At 41.9% G+C, this 21776-nt stretch overlaps 1 protein-coding gene and 1 pseudogene across 2 annotated transcripts in view; one reads left to right on the top strand and one right to left on the bottom strand.

The window, feature by feature from the left end:
• Window positions 1-281: 281 nt before the first annotated feature.
• LOC104682455 lies at window positions 282-4869 on the bottom strand (annotated as a pseudogene).
• Window positions 3353-21776, top strand: part of ADGRG4 (adhesion G protein-coupled receptor G4) — a 113630-nt gene continuing 95206 nt past the window's right edge. Inside the window, exons 1-3 of one of the 2 annotated variants that reach the window (XM_010389108.2) lie at window positions 3353-3426; window positions 4056-4224; window positions 7947-8025. In XM_010389108.2, the coding sequence (XP_010387410.2) occupies window positions 7956-8025 (70 nt within the window). In that variant the 5' untranslated portion in view covers window positions 3353-3426; window positions 4056-4224; window positions 7947-7955. Of the gene's footprint in view, window positions 3427-4055; window positions 4225-5217; window positions 5359-7946; window positions 8026-21776 lie in introns of those variants that run through there. The other variant, XM_010389110.2, reaches the window with a different exon arrangement.

Below are 21776 nucleotides of genomic sequence, written 5' to 3'. Positions count from 1 at the left end.
TTTCCTTGAATATGTGCACTATGGTTAAAATTTAAAAAAACAAAAGTAATAAAATAAAATGATCACTGGAAAGAGCTGACCCTCCCCACCCATGTGGGAGACTTCATCTGGCTGTGGCACAACGAGAACTGTGTGTGTCCCTGGACAGGCGCCTGGCATTGGTGTGGCCCCCGGTGGCGCACCTCTTCAGTGGAGTCAGCGAAGGCTCTCGTTGACTTTTAAAAAGGAGGAGGATGAAGAAGAAAAAAAGGAAAAACAAAACCCCAAATGCGAAAGGAATTTCAGAGGGATGAAGTTTCTCCACCACTTAGAGAATATCTGTGGAGCTGCTGCACAAGCTGGGCCACCATGGTGTAGGAGATGCAGGGGCACACCTCCTCCGCCAGGTAGGTGACCCCTCGCAGCTCTTCAGTGGACCCCAAGTTCCCTCTGCACGCCTGGCTCTTCTCCTTCGACTCTGCAAACAGAGGAGAAACAATTGTAGATAAACACTGAGAGAAAGGCCTCTTTGGGATGTCTTTCATCTTATTTCTGTCTATGTCCGATGGCTGCAGAGCTCCATTCTCAAGCTTCTTGGGATATTTTTCTCAGATTGTGAAGACCCAGTCCCCAGAATTGCTGCCCCCCTGAGGCTTGGCCATCTGTTTCTGAGTTGGAATCCTCAGAGCTCGAGTCTTCGTGGCTCTGCTCCGTCTTCCATCTCTTATACCTGTCCATGAGCTCGGTCAAGTAGGAAGTTTTCTTTGCATTGCGTAGTATAAACTTGTGCTTAAATAACTCCTTAGCAGTGGGTCTAAAGCTCGGCTCCTTATTCAAACAGGCCTCCACAAACTCCTTGAGGGGTTTACTGTAGTTTTCTTCCAACACTGGTGGGTTGTTCTTTGGAATGAGGAATAAAACTTTCATGGGATGCAGCTTGGAATGAGGTGGTTCCCCTTTTGCAAGTTAAATAGCTGTTATGACCAAGGACCAGATGTCTGCCTTTGAGTCGTAGGCCGACTATTTGATGACCTCGGATGCCATCCAGAACAAGGTGTCCACGAAGGTGTTCCTTTTGATCTGGCTGTCTGTCAGTTGGCTGGCCATGCCAAAGTCCACCAGCTTCACCTCGCAGTGCTCAGACAGCAGGACCCTGGCCACTTTAATGTCTCTATGGATTTTCTTCTCCGAATGGAGGTAATCAAGTCCTTTCAGTATTTCTCTTAATATAGTAGCGATCTGGGTTTCATCTAACGGGCCAGGTTCTAACAGATCTAGTGCGGAGCCTCCATCAGGATGTTCCATTATTATCCATACTTTTGTGTCCTTCATACATCCTTCATGTATCCATAATACTTGGTTACGTATGGACTGTCACACTGACTCAACACTGATTTCTTGTTGAATGTCCTCTCTCTCATCTTCAGCTTCTTTCAGATCAATGATGTTTATGGCAACCACTTTCTGAGTCCGACTGTCAATGCCTTTGAACACCTCGCCAAAGGAGCCTTTCCCAATATTCTCTAGTTTTGCAAAAAGGCTTTCTGGATCTGCCTTTAGCTTCTGTGTGCCGGGCAGGCCCGACTGCACAGCGAGTGAGCCGTGGCGCTCAGGACGACCACTTCCTGGACAGGACGGCCGGGTCACGGATCCGCGAGAGCCGCGAGGCCCGCGGGCCGCGCACAGCCCTCCGGCGGCCAGGCCGGCTAGAGTCAAAGGCCACCCCGGGCTCAGCGGTGGGCGGGCGGCCGCTTCTTCCCGCACCACGCCAGGGAGGGGCTGCAGGGGGCGCGGGGCCTTGAGCGAACTGCTGCTGGGCTGGAGCTGCTAGGCCTGGGCCCGCCTAGAGCCTTTTCTAACTCCCCCAGCTGCAACATTAAATGCAGAATCTTTGCTTACTGGGCTCACATCTATTAATCTGATCTGTTCCAACTTTAAAACAGAAACTTTCTGAGGGGAGATAGAGTTATCTGTTTTGTTCGCTGCTGAATCCCTAGCATCTCAGAATGTTGCCTGTACACAGTGGGCACTCAAATGATCGCGGACTGTATGAATACTGTTATGCTTGAAATATAAGTTGCAGAAGAATAGGTAATAATAGCTAATACTTAATAAAGCGTTTATTATGTACTGGGTAGTGTTTTAAGTGCTTTACATATATCATCTCATTGATTTTATACAAATAATAGAGGTGGATATCATCATCACCATTAACTCCTCCTCCTCCTCCTCCTCATCATCATTTCTATGTTGCAGATGAGGAAGCTGAGGCAGTGAGACATTAGGAAAACTAAGTAGTCTGGCTTCAGAGTCTGTTTTATTAGCTACTGTGGTGCCCTGTCTCTCTTGTGGTATGACCCCTTTTATAGTATGTTTAAAAGCATGAGCCCGCTGCAGTGGCTCACACCTGTTATTCTGGCACTTTGGGAGGCCGAGGTGAGAGGGTTGTTTGAGGCCAGGAATTTGAGAACATATGGGCAATATAGCAAGATACTATCTCTACAAAAAATACAAAAATTAGCCAGGCGTGGTGGTGGATGCCTATGGTCCCAGCTACTCTGGAGGCTGAGGTGGGAGGATTGCTGGAGCCTGGGAGGTGGAGGCTGCAGTGAACCTTGATTGCGCCAATGTATTCCAGCATGGGCAACAGCCAGACACTTTCTTGAAGGAAAGACAGAAGAAAGAAAGAAAGGAAGGAAGGAAGGAAGGAAGGAAGGAAGGAAGGAAGGGAAAGAAAGAAAGAAAGAAAGGCAAATGTATGTGATGTTTAAAAACATGTAGTATCACTATGCAAAATAATACTACACACTATTAAGGAATGCCCACATACGTAGTGAAAGTATAAAGGAATGCATGGGAATGACAATGAGCAGGTAATCATTCGTAGCTGGGTGGTAGTTTTTAAGTTGGCAATCAAATATAATTAAAATTGTCCTTCAAAATCTCTTAAGGAGTTATCAGCATAGATGATTTTTCCTCCAGCATTGGACCCTTTTGCTGTTTCTACTGTTGAGCTCCAAATTCAATAGCTGGCTTGCTATTCCCCACCAATTGGCCTGGTGGGATGCTCATAGCAGGAAAGGGAGAGGGAATGAAGACGGCTTGGACCTTCAACAGATTAAGGGTCTTTTCGTGTTAGAAACAGGGACAGAGTTGCAACAAGTCAACCAGCTCAGCCCTCTCTGTGGGAGGACAAGTAAATCAGCAGAGCCATATGGCTATCTAGGCCTTTGAGTTTCCAGGCATGGATGGCTCATAACATCACGTGATAGCCTTTTCTGGCGCTTATCAATTCCTATTGTCAATAATGACTTATTTATATCTAACTTACATCTCCCACTGCAATTTCAGCCAATTTCCTACTTCTCTGTAGATATGGAGAGCAGATGGTCAACGTTCTCCTTATAACCTTCCAGGGAATGAAAGATACCCATTGAAGCTTCCCAGGTGACAAATGTTTTCCTGACAAAAGAGTCCCAATTTAATTTTCTAGTCAATTATTTCATTTGTGCTATGTTGGATTTTTAATAAAACATACAGTGTTTTCCTTTGAAAAAAATAACACATGCAGATGACTATAATTCTTACAGTACAAAAGCATGTTCAGTGAAAACTGAGGTTCCCTCCCACCCAAAACCCCTCAGTTTCCCTCTCTAGAAGCAGCTAGTCTTACCAGGATCATTTTCCAGAGATATTTGATGACATATCTAAGTATATGTGAATAACTCTCCCCTAAATTATTTTCTTCATTTCAGCAAACATTAATTAAGCACCTGCTATATGTCAGGCACTGTACTAACTCCTGGGTCGGGGGACAGAAAGAACAGGATGTGTTTCCCTGTCCTCAGGAAGTTTACACTTTAGTAGGGGAGAAAAGTATAGTTTATGAAGTATTGATTGAGCACCCTCTATGTGCCAGACAGCATGTGAACCACTGGAGAACATGGAGTTCTTGCCCTACCAGAGCTTAGTGTTGTGAGGGAGACAGATCAATGAGCAGGCATGGTGTGAAATATGAACACATGCCAGGGAAGTGTCAATATGTTTCTTGGTAATGGCTCTACATCTTCTTGTAGGCTGTGTGACCCCACGTTGGGGATGAGTCACAAAACCTAAGCCTTGTGCCTACTGGAAAGGAGAAGTGGTAGAGTCCTAGATAGGAGCAGTGGTGCTGGAACCTGGTTCTAGGCGCTGGCCCAAGCACTTTACATACTGTGTGTTATGTAATATTCACAGCAATATGAAGTGAGTTCCATGATCAGTATTTTACAAATGAAGACAATGGGGGCTCCAGAGATGTTAGGGAACTGGCCACAAGTCACACAGGTGGGACTCAAACTCAAGCCCGTCTTTCCACAAAGCCTGGGTTCTTATTCACCACACTGATCACAGTTTGTGGGTTTTGGGGTGAATCATGGATGATTCTAATACACCTCCTCCTTCTCCGTTCCCCTGTGAAGAATCCTGGCCTTAAGCTGGGTCGACTCAGCCTCCTATGAGACTGAATTTTCCATTGAAGATATGAGATGAAGAGGAAAATGCACTGGTTTGGTAGTCAAGACACCTTGGTTCTAGCTCCTGCTTTACCTTTCACAAGCTCTATGACTTTGGACGAATCATTCTACCCTTGGAACCTCAGGGGCCTCACCTGTGAAGTTCAGAGGCTGACAGGGATCATCTCTGAATTCTCCATGGGATTTGATGGTATTTCTGTCACCAAGGGGCTGTAATGACACCTTCTGGGACAAAAACCACATCTCCTTCTTGAGACGAACATAAAGCCAGTTCAGTAAATCTATTTACTTTCGAGGTGACTTGAAGAATGGATATCCAGTGCGGGTAAATAGCTGGCTTCACCTTACTGATGGAGTAAGATGTGAACAAGTTCATGCCTCCTTGGCCTCTGCTTTCTGCTCATAGTTCTGAACACTACCCCTCCTCCTCCCCACTTTCTCAATAAAGTGAAATGAGCCACAGTCAAGTAAGCAAGTACCCTTTTAATATATCCAACTTAATTAAAGCAATAATCAACTAGGAACTGAAGATAATCCTTAGTGAAAACTGGGACAGAGCCCTCAAATTAATGGGTTATTGCAGGGTTATAATAACCTGAGAACTTTGCCCATGCTGATTTTATGCTCAGGAGAGCAGCCCCATGACGTGCTACAAGCCACAAAAAGAGGATCTACCAGGATCAATAAGCCCCATAAAGCTAAGAGCAGAGAGGCTGGTTTGATGCAGAAAAGAAGGTGACTGAGGCATGGACAGCAGAAAATGAATCTCCTGTTTTGTGCTTCTTTCATTTCACATCAAACCTAGGAATTTAGAGACAAGATCTGGTCATTTGGGGTTGGGAAGTTAAAAGAGTCCAGTTCTCAGGTAAGTGTCTCTCTCCCTCCCTTCCTCCTTCCCTCCCTCTTTCCTTTCCTTCCTTCTTTCTCTCTTCCCCCCACTTCTTTCCCTTAAATTTTTCTGAACCACAAAATTAAGAAATATGCATCATAAAATAACCAAATTGCTTGAAATTGTGTGAGGTATAAAATTCAGGTCTTTAATCCTCACCCTTTCTTTCTCTTTCTTTACTTTTCCTCCTTCCTTCCTTTTATGTTTCTTCAAAATTATGAAAGTAACGTATGCTCATTGTAAAAACAAACAGTACACAATCATAGGAAGTATAAAGGAAACATTTAATTCCCATTTTTCCTTCCTGTCTCTTTCCTCCCCTTCCTATCTTCCTTATCTTCCTCTCTCTTGCTTTCTTCCTTTCTCCTGTCCTTTGATTTTTAAAATTATGTAACTAATTTATAATCTTTGTAAAATAACCAAACAGTACAGAACAGTATGGAAAAGTTCTCAAGCCCCACCCCCTTTCTTCAACCCACATTTTCATGCCTTATATATAGACTTACCTTATTCCTTTTTTTTTGGAGGCAGTCTCGCTCTGTCACCCCGGCTGCAGTGCAGCGGCGTGAACACAGCTCAATGCATCGTCTGTCTCCCAGGTTCAAGTGATTCTCGTACCTCAGCCTCTCAAGTAGCTAGAATTATAGGCATGTGCCACCATGCCCGACTAATTTTGTATTTTTAGTAGAGACAGGGTTTCACCATGTTGCCCAGGCTGGTTTTGAACTCCTGGTCTCAAGTGACCCGGCCGCCTCAGCCTTCGAAAGTGCTGTGATTACAGGCATGAGCCACCATGCCTGGCCTTTATTCCTTTTAATGGTTGCGTAGTATTCTGTTGTGTAAATGTCCCATGATTTATTGGGCACCAGGTGAGTTTCTGAAACATACCTTGAAGTTGTTATAAAAGTTTAGAGGAAATGTAAGAAAAATATAAATTGGATTATTTGCTGCTGAAAATTCCATTTTATAGATAGCAATCATATCCATTTCTATAGCACTTTATGCTTTGAAAATTGCCTTCGAAGCATCATCTCATTTGATCCTCTTCGAGAGCAGCTCTGGGAAATAGGCAGATTATTATCTCCATTTTTACAGATAAGGAAACTGAGGCCCACGGAAATTAAGGAAGAGAAATATGTATGGCCTCACAGCCAGTTACTGAATCTCAGCCTAGTCCTCTTATAGCACTATAAATTTAAGCTGCATTTCATTTTGCAAGTCATAAAAGATTTAGACACCCCTTACTTCTAAGCTCATAGTTTAGAAAACCCATCCAACTCATACAAATTCCCTTATTATTCTAATGAGAATGGCGGTAGAATCCTTGGTAAATATGAAAAGCCTGATTAATGGCTGGTGTTCATAGCAAGCCCAAGATTCATTTGACTTCCTAATTGGCTTCTGTTACATTAAATGTAAAGTGGGTCTATTCACTCCAAATCCCACTTGGAGGTAGAAAGAAATACAATAAGTTGCATTATCCTATAGAAAAGGAAGTGTTCAAATCAGTAGTAAATCATTCAGAAATATATTTTATTTAAAATCAGAAATGCCCATCAGCACCCTACCACCAATTTTCTGTAACATATTTCAGTAGGATTTGCAGTTTTAACACCGTTTTGTTTGGAGAAAAGGGGGTTTTCAGTGCATTTTCCACATAAGACACTATAGTTACAATTAATTAATGAGAGAAGCTGGGTGAATATAATGAAATGGTGATTAGATTTCTCTAAACGGATCTGCTTTAAAAATACAAATGATTTGATGAGTTACTTTTGTCAACAAGGTCTTCTTGCATAACAGTCCTTCAAGAAATTTAGGATGATTACAACTACAAGTAGTTGAATTGAAGTTTGTGCATTAGGGTTGAAAGTATCACACTTTGGTTTTTTGTTTGTTTGTTTGTTTGTTTTTGAGACAGAGTTTTGCATTTGTTGCCCAGGCTGGAGTGCAGTGGCACAATCTTGGCTCACTGCAACCTCCGCCTCCCGGGTCCAAGCAATTTTCCTGCTTCAGCCTCCCGAGTAGCTGGGATTACAGGTGCCTGCCACGATGCCCGGCTAATTATTATTTGTTTTTTTGTATTTTTAGTAGAGATGGGGTTTCACCATCTTGCCCAGGCTGGTCGCAAACTCCTGACTTCAGGTGATTCACCCGCTTCAGCCTCCCAAAGTGCTGGGATTACAGGTGTGCGTCACCACTCCTGGCCTCACATTTTGTAATTATGCATTTAATGTCTGTCCTCCCCACAGGGCTAACTGTCCTATGATGGCAGATATCTGTGTCTTGTCTTCTCAGCACTGTATTCCCAGGGAGCAACACAGTGTCTGGCACACAGAAGGGATTCAATAAAATTTATTGAGCTAGTATATAGATAAATCCATCGTGAGGTTTCAGCCAGGCTGGGTATCTCAGGTAAATGCCTATCATGTGGTTGGCTGACGTGACTTTAAGCAATAGGAAAAAACCTTAGGTGGGATGCAAAGGAGAAGTGTGGTCACATACACTTAGAAATTGTCTTTTCTGAATCTGAGCTGGGCATATTTTTTACTTTTTAAACACAGACTTAGACAATGAAAGAGCACATCATATATCAGAAGCTTTATGGATTGATTCTCATGTCGAGTTTTATCTTTCTCTCAGGTAAGAAAACATATTGTTATTATCTCTTTCAATGTCTCATGTATAGTAGGTTATAGAAATAAACCATTTGAAAAATACTACCAGTGGAGATTTGCTGGGCTGCCTCTTAATGGTCACCTTTCGGTCAGTATGGCTACAGAAGAAGCTGAAGTGTCAGTAAGTGAATTCATTCATTCAGTATTCGGTACTACTGGTAGAGAACTGGCCTCAAGCAGGCAGTAACTTGGACTACTGCCTTTGACATGTCTTAAAGCAACTCTGAAATGCCATTTGGCAGCTAATGCACAGGTAACAGAAGATTTGGGTTTTCTTTTGGGCTGTTTCCTCTCCTCCATAATGCTTTATTTAAAGCTGTCTGAAGCATTGTGATACCATCTTTCTATCTCCATTATATGTACATGGCAAGAATCACAGAATACAGATGGGGAAACTGAGGCGTGCAAACAGCTGGTAACAGATTCATAAAGCAATGGGCATATATTCTGGAAGCACCCAGACCTTCCCTAGACTCTATGATAGGAATGAAGATAATTTATCTCTATTTTGCAGTAGATAATTAAGACAATTCACTCAAGTAGCTGATAATTTAGAGACTTCGGGAGAAGGTCTTGGTAAACTGCAACCTTGTCCATATTAAGTAAATTCAGTTGATAACATTGCTCATTTAGCACATAAGTACTTAGCTAAAATGTCATAAATGCCAGTGAGTGACAATACCTGATGAAATTGACCTGGGGTTTAATTTGAATGGTCCTCAGGTGTAAGAGCTAATCTGCAAAAATACCAAATCATCATCGCCATCAAGAGCAAACACTGGCTTCTTGCTGCATGTAGAGCCTAATGGGGAACCATGTTTCTTATAACAGAGATTGAAATGGGGCCTACGGGGTACAGTGGCAACTTTGTCACCTGGCCTGACCTACCTGCTAAGAGGTTGATTTATTTTTCCTCTGCCTGTTTCCTCAAGGGCAAGAAACTGTATTTTCCCAATTTCTTTATCCAAAGCATCCAACACAGGCCTTGACACAGTTTAGGCACTTGGTTCATATGTGCTGATTTAATGAATTCATGCAATTTTAAATGATGAAAACTTTCAACACCTGTATGGTGGTGGGGTATATGACACAAACTCCATTGGGTTTTTGTGAAGGGCTACGGGGCATGGTATAGAGCAATCTACAATAGTGGAATATAGGAATCTAGTGTAGTCATGGAATAAAAAGTGAAGAGTGTGTAGTACTGAAAAGTTTGCATGGGTTTGCGAGGAATGTCACTGGTCAATGAAAATTATTATTATTATTATTGTTGTTGTTATTTTGAGACAAAGCCTCGCTTTGTTGCCCAGGCTGGAATGCAGTGACACGATCTTGGTTCACTGCAACTTCTGCCTCCCAGATTCAAGCAATTCTCCTGCCTCAGCCTCCTGAGTAGCTGAGATTACAGGCGTCTGCCACCATGCCCGGCTAATTTTTGCAATGGTCAGTGAAAATTATGATAGATGTGCAGGTCCTCAACCTGAAGAGGTCAATTTAAAGCAGTCACGAGGTTTTCCAGACTGTTTAAGTCTCAAATTCATGAGTCAAACAAGTTTTTTTTGTAGGTTATCAAACATTCAATTATAATTGTTAATTTGATTGCCAAGAAATTCATTACTTTCTTCTTGGAAAATAAAAAGACTCTGTCCTTGGAAACAACAGCATAACTAAGGTTCAGTTCCCTTCAGGCTCCAGATGAGTCACCAGCCTCCCAACTGTGAGGGTCATTACTGGGGAGAGATTAAGGCCAGATTAAGCAAAGGGTGACTCAGAGATGCTCTAACTGGGAGGAGCCAGAGTGTGGAGCAAAACTGTCTCCGTAGAAGAATATCAAGGGTTGAGAAGGAGAAACCAAATCTGTATTAAAGTCTATGGGGTTAGAGTAGAGCCAGAAAGAAGAAATGAAGACTGAGGTCAAGAGCTGAATAGTTGCAGAATGGAGCAGGAGATAAAAAATAAGGCATAAATGAGAGAAGAGGGCCTAGGACTTAGGCTGTACAAGGGACTCAGTTTCCTAGTGCTCTGTCTTAGTCTGCTCAGGTTGCCAAAACAAAATATCATAGATTGGATGGTTTAAACCATGGGCATTTATTTCTCATGGCTCTGGAGGCTGAGGGTTCAAGATCAAGGTGCCAGATGATTCAATTCTTGGTGAGGGCCCTCTTCCTGGTTTGTAGACAGCTGCCTTCTCTCTGTGTCCTCACAAGGCTGAGACAGAGAGATAACTCTGCTTTCTTCCTCTTCTATAATGGCACTAATCCCATCATAGGGGCTCCACCTTCATGCCCTCATGTAAACCTAATTACTTTCCAAAGGCCACACCTCCAAATACCAACACATTAGACGTTGGGGCTTCAGCATAGGATTTAAGGGGAGGGGGAAACAAATATTCAGTCCATAACATGATTTTCCTCTTAATGGTGCTGGCTATTGGCTATGTAATGGGTATGGGTAGGTTTGGGTTGAAGACATAGGGCTATAGTAGTTGTCCTAAGGTCTTGCTCATACCATGTATACACACACACACACACACACACACACACATAGGCATACACACACACACTCACATCTCAAGTGGAGTAGGACAGGCTTTGCTGGCTGAAAGAGTGTAACATGTGTTCTGGAGCATTCTTGAGTTGGGAGACTGGGGTTTTGTGACGTTCTTGAGGTGGGAGGCTGGGTTTTTGAGGCACCTAGCCTCTAGAGTCAGTAACTTTTTCTCCTATATTGGATAGTCAATTAGTCAATCTGGGCCGGAATGAACTTTCCTGAGAAGTTGTCACATATGCAGAGACAACCTGACCAGGAATCCTTTTGACACAGGATAGCCCCAGAGCCATGTCAGAAAATCAGTCTTTATGCTATAGAGGCAAACTAGGTTGGGGCAGTCAGGACACAGTAGGAGTGTAGAGGTAAAGAAGTTCTTCTGAAAGGTGTTTGTGTAGCCAGGGTTCAGAAAAAGCCCTATCTTTTCTTGTTTTAAAAAAATTTTATTTTTTAAATTTTAAATAGACACAGGATCTCGCTATGTTGCCCGGACTGGTCTTGAACTCCTGAGGTCAAGTGATCCTCCCACCTCAGCCTCCCAAAGTACTGGGATTACAGGTGTGTGCCACCCTGCCTGGTCTACCTTTTCTTGAGAAACTGATTCCAAGAGAAGGGAGAAGTGGAGGATAAACTTTGAGTAGAAACTCTAAATTTCTATATGAATTCAAGAGTTGAGCTGTCCAATATGGTAATTACTTGCAACATGTGGCTAGGTTTTAATTAAATAAAATTAAGTTAAATTAAAAATTCAGTTCTTAGGAACACAAGCCAGATTTTAAGTGCTCAATAGCTACAGGTGGCTGGTTGCTACCATATCAGGCAGTGCAGATACAGAACATTTCCGTATCACAGAAAGTTTTATTAGACAGCACTGTTCTAGAAGGTTGTAGAGACTGGCATTTGAGAAAAGACATTTGTTTTAAACAGCTTTATTGGGCTGAGTGTGGTGGCTCATGCCTGTAATCCCAGCATTTTGGGAAGCCAAGGCAGGTGGATCACTTGAGCTCAGGAGTTTGAGACAGCCTTGGCAATATGGCAAAACTCTGTCTCTACTAAAAATACAAAGATGAGCGGGGAGTGGCAGCATGCACCTGTAATCCCAGCTACTTGGGAGACTGAGGCACAAGAATCGTTTGAACCCAGGAGGTGGAGGTTGCAGTGAGTCAAGATCGCGTCATTGCACTCCAGCCTGAGCAACGGGAGTGAAACCTTGTCCCCAAAACAAAATAAAATAAAATAAAATAAAATAAACCCGTTTATTGAAATATAATTTACATACCTTACAATTCACCCATTGAAATTATACAATTCAATGGTTTTCAGTATATTTACAGTGGTGCAACCATCACTACTATCTAATTCCAGAACATTTTTATAACCCCCAAAAGAAATACCATACTCTCCGTTCCTCCCACAGCACTCCAGGCCTTGGCAATCAGTAATCTCTTTTCTGCCTCTATGAATTTGCCTATTCTGGACATTTCAAATAAATGGAATCATACAATATGCAGCCTTTTGTGACTGGCTTCTTCCACTTTACACAATGTTTTCAAGGTTCATCCATGTGGAGCATGCATCAGCAGTTCATTTATTTTTATTGCCGAACAATATTCAATGGTGTGGGTATGCCTCATATTTTTTTCCGTTCACCAGTTGATGGACGTTTGAGTTGTTTCTACATTTTGACTATTATGAATAATGCTGTAGGAACACTTGTGTGCAAGTTTTGTGTGGACATATGCTTTCATTTCTTTTGTGAATATACCTAGGAGTGGAATTGCAGAGTCATATGTAACTTCATGATTAACATTTTGAGGAGCTCGCAGACCATTTTCCAAAGAGGCTGCATCATTTTACATCCCCACTAGCAGTGTATGAAGGTTCTGATTTCTCCACATCCTCGCCAACACTTGCTATTGTCTGTCTTTTTGATCATAGCCATCCTATTGGAAATGAAGTGATACTCCACTGTGGTTTTGATGTACATTTCCCTATGACTATTAAGCATTTTTTCATGTGTAAAACCAGATATTTTGTCTAACAATACTCAAAGCATTTCACCTGGGAAATTATTGCCTTCTGGACTCTGAAGCATACGTTCTTTCTTTTTCATTTTTTCAGACACATATTTCCTTGAGTTGGCACAGGCATAGCACATTTGTCCAGCATAGGACAGATGAAAAAGGCTCATATGATAGCCTGTTTGAGTTTCAGCATGTCATGTAGGCGGGTGACTGACCACCATACTCTGTCTCAGGCTAGCAAGTTTTACAAATTTCCTTCATCAACAGTAAAAATATTGATAGGGAATTGCATAGGCTGAAAAGTAGATCTGAAATACTGTTTTCCCCATGTTGTTCATCGCCCAGAGGTGGATGGGCTTCTAGGATTCTTGGCTTGGATTTTTGTTACCTAGGTACTTTTGAGTTGGTCTATCAAGGTAGGGCTTCTGGGAGCTGTTAGCATCACAACATAGAGACCTCAGTAGAGGGCCCTGTAATTCCGCTGCCAGGTAATAATCAGCAGTCTTTCCTCTTCCGGAAATGGCTCCTCTGCACACAGCTTTATGCAAACTTAGGGGCCGTCTTTCGTTCTTCCCTTTCTCTCACCCTCCACATCTAATCCATTAAGTCTTGTTCATGCCATCTCAAAAATACGTCCCAAATCTGACTGCTTTCTTTTCTTTTCTTCTCTCTCTTTTAAAACCATTTTAACTGCCTCCGCCATGGGCTGAGCCACCATCATTTTCTGTTGGCTGACTTCAGTAGCCTCCTAATGGTCTCCCTGCTTTCACTCTTGCTCTATTACAGTCTATTCTCCACACAGCAGCCAGAGTGATCCTTTAATATATCAAGTCAGATCATACCACTGTTTTACTCAAAACTTGCCAATAAGTTCCTATCAAAATTAGAACATAATTCAAACTTTTTAATGAGACCTAAAAAGCACTACATGATCTGATCTCCCACTGCCTCTTGCACTTCACTTACTACCATGCTTCCTCTTTCTCCCTCTGCTCCAGACACACTGGCTTCCTACTATTCCATAAACACACCAAGCACAGTCCCACCAAAAGGCCTTTGCACATACTGTTACCCATGTCTGGGTCACTCTTATTCCACATCTATGTATCCTGTCTCTTTTTTCATCCCTTGGGACTAAGCTAAAATGACTCTCAGAGAGGCCTTTCTTAACTATCCTACATAATGTAGACATTTCCTTTCCCCTCATCTCTGCTTTTACCATTAACTAACTCATCAACCTGTCAATTTCCTTCAGAGTGCTGTATGTAATTTGTGTTTTTTCCTTTACTTGTTTATTGACTGCATCAGTCCCTGGAATGTAAGCTGAAGAGGTCAGGGACCTTGTGTGTTATGTCTACTCTATTACTGCACTCTAACACTGACACATCGTCAATGCTCAGTGACCATCACTGTTGAGTAAATAAATTTTTTCAGGGAGCTTCTGGCTTTATGAGTAAGGACATCTATTTTTTTGGGTGAGACATGGGCCTTGAATCCAAGATTTGAAGGAACAATCACATGACCTATGTGAGGATAATTCCTCTGTCTCCTATGCCAAGAACTCTTGGCAGACCACATATGGAGTCAGCAGCCTAGGTACTAAAGGAAGGGATGTGCTGGACAACTCTGTGGCTGGTGATTGGTGGTAGAAATGAGGATTGGTGGTAGAAAGAAAGGACACTTCTATATCTGGTAGGCCTGGTTTATCTAAGGATTAGCCTGGTTATAAGACCAGTGGAAAGTGTGGGCAGTGGGTGGCAGATAGTAACTCTGATTCTCTGTGGTTGTTCACACTATGGCCACGGTGATGTGGGTAATGGAGCTCCCCAGTGTCCGGCGCCTATTGATTATATCTACTCAGACAGCCATGGGGCTGCTAGACCAGGGCCTGGTCTACAAAGTTTTTCAGTGCTCCGGAATGTTGAATTCCAAGGACTTATGATTCTAAGAGCCAGAAGACTCCCTGCTCAGGTGAGTATCTGCTCACCTGCCCTTTTATGAGTGGGTAGTGACACTTCCCAGATGAGGCAGGCATGGAGTAGCCTTGGTAGAATGCTCACTCTCAGAGTGGCCAGATTCTTCAAAGTATAAACACAACTGATGCTTCTGGTGGGCCCTTTTTCTCAAATCTGCTCTGCCTCCTCACCTTGCTCTCATAGGTATTACCAGGTGGTTAGCTGGGTTCTGAGCCTTACACAGTGTTGAGTCAAGTTGTGTCTTCCCAGCATTCATGTGTTGAAGTCCTAACCCTCAGTACCTCAGAATGTGATCTTCTTTGGAAATAGGGTTATTGAAAATATAATTAGTTAAGATAAAGTCATACTGCAGTAGAGTGGGCCCCTAATCCAATATTATTGGTATCTTTATAAGAAAAAAAAGTGTGGACATAGCTATGCACACAAGGATATCACCACGTAAAGATGAAGGCAGATATCGGGGTCATGTGCTTACAGGCCAAATAATACCACATATTGCTACAAAACCACCAGAAACTGGGAAAGAGGCATAGAACAGATTCTCTCTTATAGCTCTCAGAAGGAACCAACCCTGCTGACACCTTGACCTTGGACTTCTAGCCTCCATAACTGTGAGATGATACATTTCTGTTGTTTAAACCACGCAGTATGTGGTATGTTGTTAGGGCAGCCCTGGCAAACTAATGACACAGACACTGATGCTCTGGCAAGCTCGTTGGGTTAGAATTAAAAAAGAGGAAAGTAGGTTACCTCATGGGGAAGAAACAGTGACAAGATCACGCCCAGAGTACCTAACCATGGAAGAACCTCATTTGTCCTTTTCTCTGAAGGTAGTGGAGGACAGTGGACCTGGAATCACAGTCCCCCAAACTTTGAAACACTTGAACATTTTAAGGAGAAACTTTGCCTTCTAAGAAAGGGTAGAAAAAACTGTATAGGATATGTCTGATGTTACTTAATGCTGTCATAAGCAGAACACAAAGGGATTTTTGCTGGAAAAAACCATTCAGATTGTCTGTCTCTTAGAGTTTTAAACCTTTTCTCTCTGACTTTTTATTTTATTTGTTTATTTATTTTTGAGACAGAGTTTTGCTCTTGTTGCCCAGGCTGGAGTACAGTGGCATGATCTCGGCTCACTGTAACCACTGCCTCCTGGGTTCAAGTGATTCTCCTGCCTCAGCCTCCCAAGTAGCTGGGATTAAAGGTATCTGCCACCACACCTGGCTACTTTTTTATTTTTAGTAGAGATGGGGTTTTGCCATGTTGGCCAGGCTGGTCTCAAACTCCTGAACTCAGGTGATACGCCTGCCTCTGCCTCCCAAAGTGCTGGGATTACAGGCGTGAGCCACCACACCTGGCCTTACTCACTGACTTTCAAAATGAATGTATTTATTACTTTTGGGGTCTGACAGGCAGAGAGAATTCTCCCTTGATCTTTTGCTAGTAGTTCCCTAAAACAGAGGGCAGAGCACGAGTTCAGTATACAGTTCAGAACTTCTCATCTGTGCCAGATGCTTCATCCCTGATACCTTTGTGCAAGGGACAGCACTCCATCTGCCCACCCATTAGCCTCCAACTCAGTGCCCTAATACAGGATACAATTATTTATTCAGTAAACAGCTACAAAGGACCTACTCTGTGCCAATGAAGTTGGACCTCCCCATCTCACACTGTACATGAAAATTAACTCGAAATGAATGAAAGACTTAAATGTAAGAACTGAAACTATAACATTCTTAGAGGAAAGCATAAGGGAGAACCTTCACAACCTTTGGTTTGGCAATGGATTCTTAGAAATGACACCAAAAGTGGCCGGGCACGGTGTCTCACGCCTGTAATCCCAGCACTTTGGGAGGCCAAGGCGGGTGGATCATGAGGTCAGGAGATTGAGACCATCCTGGCTAACATGGTGAAACCCCCTCTCTACTAAAAATACAAAAAATTACCCGGGTGTGGTGGCACACGCCTGTAGTCCCAGCTACTCAGGAGGCTGAGGCAGGAGAATCGCTTGAACCCAGGAGGCGGAGGTTGCAGTGAGCCAAGATTGTGCCACTGCACCCCAGCCTGGGTGACAGAGTGAGACTCTATCTCAAAAAAAAAAAAAAAAAAAAAAAAAAAAGAAGAAATTACACCAAAAGCATGAGCAATAAAAGAAAAATTCAATACTTTGAATTTCATTAAAATTAAAAACTTTTACACATCAAAAGATACTATCAAGAAAGTGAAAAGACAATACAGAATGGGAGAAAATATTTGCAGGTCATATATCTGATAAGGTTCTAGTATTCAGAATATATGAAGAATGCTTACAACTCAAGGAGAAAAAGACAAGCCACCCAACTAAAAATAAGCAAAAGACTTGAACATGTATTTCTCCAAAGAGTCTATGCAAATGGCAGCAAACATATTTAAAAAAATGCTCAATGTCATCAGCCATTAGGGAAACACAAATTGAAACCACAATGAGATACTACTCCGTAACCTCTAGGATGACAATAACAATAATAAGTGGAAAACAACAAGTGTTGGCTAAGATGTGGAGAAATTGGAGCCCTCATACATTGCTGGTAGGAATATATAATGGTACAGCTGCTGTGAAAAACAGTTTGACTGTTACTCAATAAGTGAAACATAGAGTTACTATATAGCTTAGCAATTCTACTCTTACATTTATACCCCAAATAAATGAAAACATGTGTTCAAACAAAACAAATGGCATGCATGTTCATAGCAGCACTATTCATAGTAACCAAAAGATAGAAACAATCTAAATGTCTATTAACGTGAATCAATAAACAGAATGTGATATATCCATATAATGGAATCTTATTAAGCCGTGGAAAAGGATGAAGTACTGATACATGGTACAACATGGATGAACATTATGCTAAATGAAAGAAGCCAGACATGAAAGGACACATATTATCTAACTCCCTTTATATAAAATGTCCAGAACAGGCAAATCCAGAGACAAAAAGCAGATTAGTGGTTGCCAGGGGCTGGAGGGGAGGGGCAAATTGAGAGTGAGTGCTTAATGGGTACAGGGTTTCCTTTTTGGACGATGAAAATGTTCTGGAATTAGATAATGGTGATAGTTGTACAACATTATGAATATGCTAAATACCACTGAATTGTAGACTTTAAAATGGTTAAAATGGTAAATTTTATGTTATATGAAATTTCCCAGTACAAATAAAATGGTGCTTGGCACTCCTAGGACAGTAACAGTAATTTAAGTGAGATTTATGATGAGTTTTTCCTAACATGGAAAACACTTATGCTATGAGTGAGAAAAGCAGGGGACCCAATTTTCCTTACAATCTGATCTCAGCCTCACAAAAATAAGCAAAGTCTGTGCACAGAAAAAAACTGAGGAAATATACCAAAATGTTAATGGTGATTATCTCTGGGTGGTGGGACTCTCTGGCTGGCTTTGTTTTCATCTTTTTACTTTCTAATACTTTTCAGTTTTTCTTTAAGAAAATATGTACACTATTACTTTTATAATGGAAAAAACACCTAAAAAAAAAAGTAAGGAAGACAATAAATGTCATTTAAAATAAAAGGAAACAGTGGATAGAGGCAAAGAGACACAGAGGAGCCAAATCAAGAGAGAACACGCTTCAGGGGAGCAATCATGCAATTTGGACTTGAAAATTGCCAGGGAACAGATGGCAGCATCTAAGCAGACATCTGCAATGGATAGCGAAATCATATGCAAAGACACAAGTGGCCTTTGAAGCAGGCCCTTGAGAGGCACGGCAGAGAACGCTGCTTGCCTAGCCAAACAGAAGGGCAAAGCCCTTCTCCATCTTGTCACAGTCTGGCCTCCTCAGAGTCCTGCTAGAGGCCCAGAGGCTGCGGTGGGGCTCAGCTCAGGTGGGCTTCCATGTGTGAGGGTGCAAAAGAGGTTGTGGAGGAAGGAAGAGGCTTCTAATAGTGACCTAGGCAAACATTGCGACTGAAATTTACATGGGGTTTCACAGTTTATAAACATTCTCACACACATAATCTAAATGTTAGTTATGATTGCATCACCTTTTACCATGGCCCTATGAGGTAGGCAGTTATTATTCCCATCTTGCTATGGAAGAATGAGGCAAGGAGAAGTGATATGAGCTATTTATTTAACTTTTATATAGTGCTCTCTATGTGCCAGACACTGTGCTGAGAGCTTTCACAGGCATCTGTTACCTACGTTCACACAGCTAGTAAGAGGCAGAACTGGGATTCAAATTTGGCTTTTTAGACTGCACTACACCACATTTCTGTTTATGTCTAAGCAGAATTTACCTTTATCTGCAGAATCTTAAGTAAGGCCACAGTGATTCTATCTATCTATCTATCTATCTATCTATCTATCTATCTATCTATCAATCAATCAATCATCTTCCATCTGTCTACCTATCCAGTCATCCATACCTCTCTCCATCCATTCATCTATCTATCCATCCACCCATCCATCTTTATTTTTCTGATTATAAGTGTAATACATGATTTTTTAAAACACGCAAATATGCTGAAATAAGTAACATAGGAAGTAAAAAATTTCCCTAAATCTCACACCTAAAGATAAGCATTCTTAACTGTTTAATATGTGCTCTTCCAGACTTTTTTCTCTGGGCATACTACCTGCGTATTTTTCTTTTATTTTTTAATAGGATAATACTGCACCTGCACTTAATGTAACTCCCATTTCACACAATAGTAAGCCTTGAAAAACTCTCCATGACTATAGAGGCCTATCTTGTTTGTTTCACTGTTCCACTGTATAGAGGTAGCAATTTTCCTAAATAGTCACTTATTGATAGACATACAGGTTTGTCAATTGTTCTTGATTATAAACAATGCTGCAATAAATATCATTGTGCTCTCATCTTTGTCTATCTGTATATTTGTCTAAAATGAATTGGTAGAAATGAAATTGCTGGGTCAAAGGATACACACAATTATATACAATTAAGATTGCCATAGATAATGGCAAATTGCCCCTCAGAAAAAAAATACTTAATTGGCAATCCCACTAGCAGTGTGTAAGAGTGACTCATTTTCCCACAGGCTTGCCAACGCTGGATATTCTGTCTTCTAAAATTCTATCAACCAAGTAGGCAAAAATGGTGTCTCCTTATTGTTTTAATTTGTGCTTAAAAATAGTAAGGTGGCATCTTTTTATAGTATTGGCCTTTATATTTCTGCTTTTGTAAATTGATTTTTCCCATCTTTTGTCAACTGGTTTTAAATTAGTATACTGCAGGCTGGGCATGGTGTCTCACACTTGTAATCCCAGCACTTTGGGAGACCGAGGTGGGAGGATTGCTTGAGCCCAGGAGTTCAAGACCAGACCAGCCTAGGCAACATAGTGAGACATCGTCTCTAAAAAGAATTTAAAAATTTGCCAGGCGTGGTGGCATGCACCTGTGGTTCCAGCTAATTGGAAGGCTGAGGTGGGAGGATTGCTTGAACCTGGAAGGTCAAGGCTGCAGTGAACCATGTTCATGCCACTGCATTCCAACCTGGGCAAGAGACTGAGACCCCCTCTTAAAACAAAAAATCAAAAACTAAATTAGTATACTGCAGAGAGGAGAGGCCCTTGTAGACCATGTGAGATTATGATGCATTCTCTTTTAAGGTGCAACTAAGTCCTGGAGATTTATGCTTACCATAAAATGTATTTGACGTCATTTCGGAGGGCTGAACAGAAAGGCAGTTAACCAACAATAATTGAGACTTGGGTTTCATATCGCTTATTGTCTTGTGGGATCAACTCTTGATTTATTAGTCACATGAATGATGATAAAGTAATATAATCACATAAGCCAGGGACAGAAATAAGCATTTGCTCATTCATCACTGGATAGTTCAGAAATAACTCCCTGGCAGGTGGATAGTATGAGTTCCTGCACATGCGAGTGTGTGATGCAGGTGAAATGTATATGAGTGTGTATGGGGGCAGGCATATCCATGTTATTGTTTGCTTTTGGAGAATGTCCACTAGAGGAATGGAGGGAGAGAATACTATATGGTCAGAGAATGTCTGGAAGCTTTTGTTTGGCGGCATCTCCCAGAAGCAGGGAAGTATTTACTTCCTGCTAGCCTCTGTAGTGCTCTGTTATGGCTGTCACTGTTTTAGAGTGGTGGTCCCAACGTTACAACTCTAATTCAGGGACTGGTTACAATTCCAATTCTGCCACAAAGCTCTTTATCTTCTGGCTTAGGCTGTACTGGCACTGGAATTAGGTTGATAATTAGATAATCCTCAGATATTTACCTAGTAGACTGGGGGTGTAAGGTTTGTAGTGGTGATAGTATCATCATTCATCTGTAGCTTCTTGTGAGACAAAGGGCATATCCAATGTAAAGTTTCATAGATACTGCCAAATTACTTACCAAAAGACTGTACCCAATGGACACGTCCTTCAGCAATGTTTGACAAGGTTTTGCATATATCATCTCACTTAATCTTCAAATAATCTTGTAAAGTCATTAGGGAGAGGCTATTATCTGGCATAGACTGTAATGTGAATGGCAGCCCTTAAAGTTGAATGGGCATACAACACTGTGGCCCCAAATCTCCATTTTACTGAAGCAAACATTGAGGTATCAGGAGGATACGTTACTTGCTCAAAGTTCCACAGCTGATGAGTGTTAGGGCATGAATTTCAACCCAGGCTGTTTGACTCCAGAGCCAATGGTAACTGGAGTCTACGGCCATCTTGAAACCACTGCAGTGCCCTTGGTGAGGAGACAGAAGGAGGCCATCAGGATGCACTCAGGGCAGTGCCATGTCTTCCATTCCCGAGTACAAACAAGTCCCAGAGTTTCAGTATCGTCCAGCTGGTCGTTCTTCAGGCCTTTGTCAGTGCCTTTCAGTGAGAGAAGCAGTCCCCAGAGACAGAATAAATTAGATCATTTGGCTCAGGAAAAGGCATTGGAGAAACAAATTGCTGTTGCACCATGAATACAATAAGGCAGTTAGGTGGGCGGAAATAGTTCTCTTTTGATTATATGAGTGAGGATTATGTGTAGCAAATTTGAATTCCAAGCTGCCTTTTCGTTGGCCTCTTCCCCACCCTTTCACTAGCCATACACTTCTAACTGCCTCTCCAAGCTGTCCAGCTGGTATGTGCTCTGGGAACACTAATCTAACTTTTCATATTAGTCCAGGCAAA

The sequence above is a fragment of the Rhinopithecus roxellana genome, chromosome 7 (assembly GCF_007565055.1).
Source record: "Rhinopithecus roxellana isolate Shanxi Qingling chromosome 7, ASM756505v1, whole genome shotgun sequence".
NCBI classification, from domain to species: domain Eukaryota; kingdom Metazoa; phylum Chordata; class Mammalia; order Primates; family Cercopithecidae; genus Rhinopithecus; species Rhinopithecus roxellana.
This window is presented reverse-complemented; position numbering and strand designations above follow the sequence as displayed.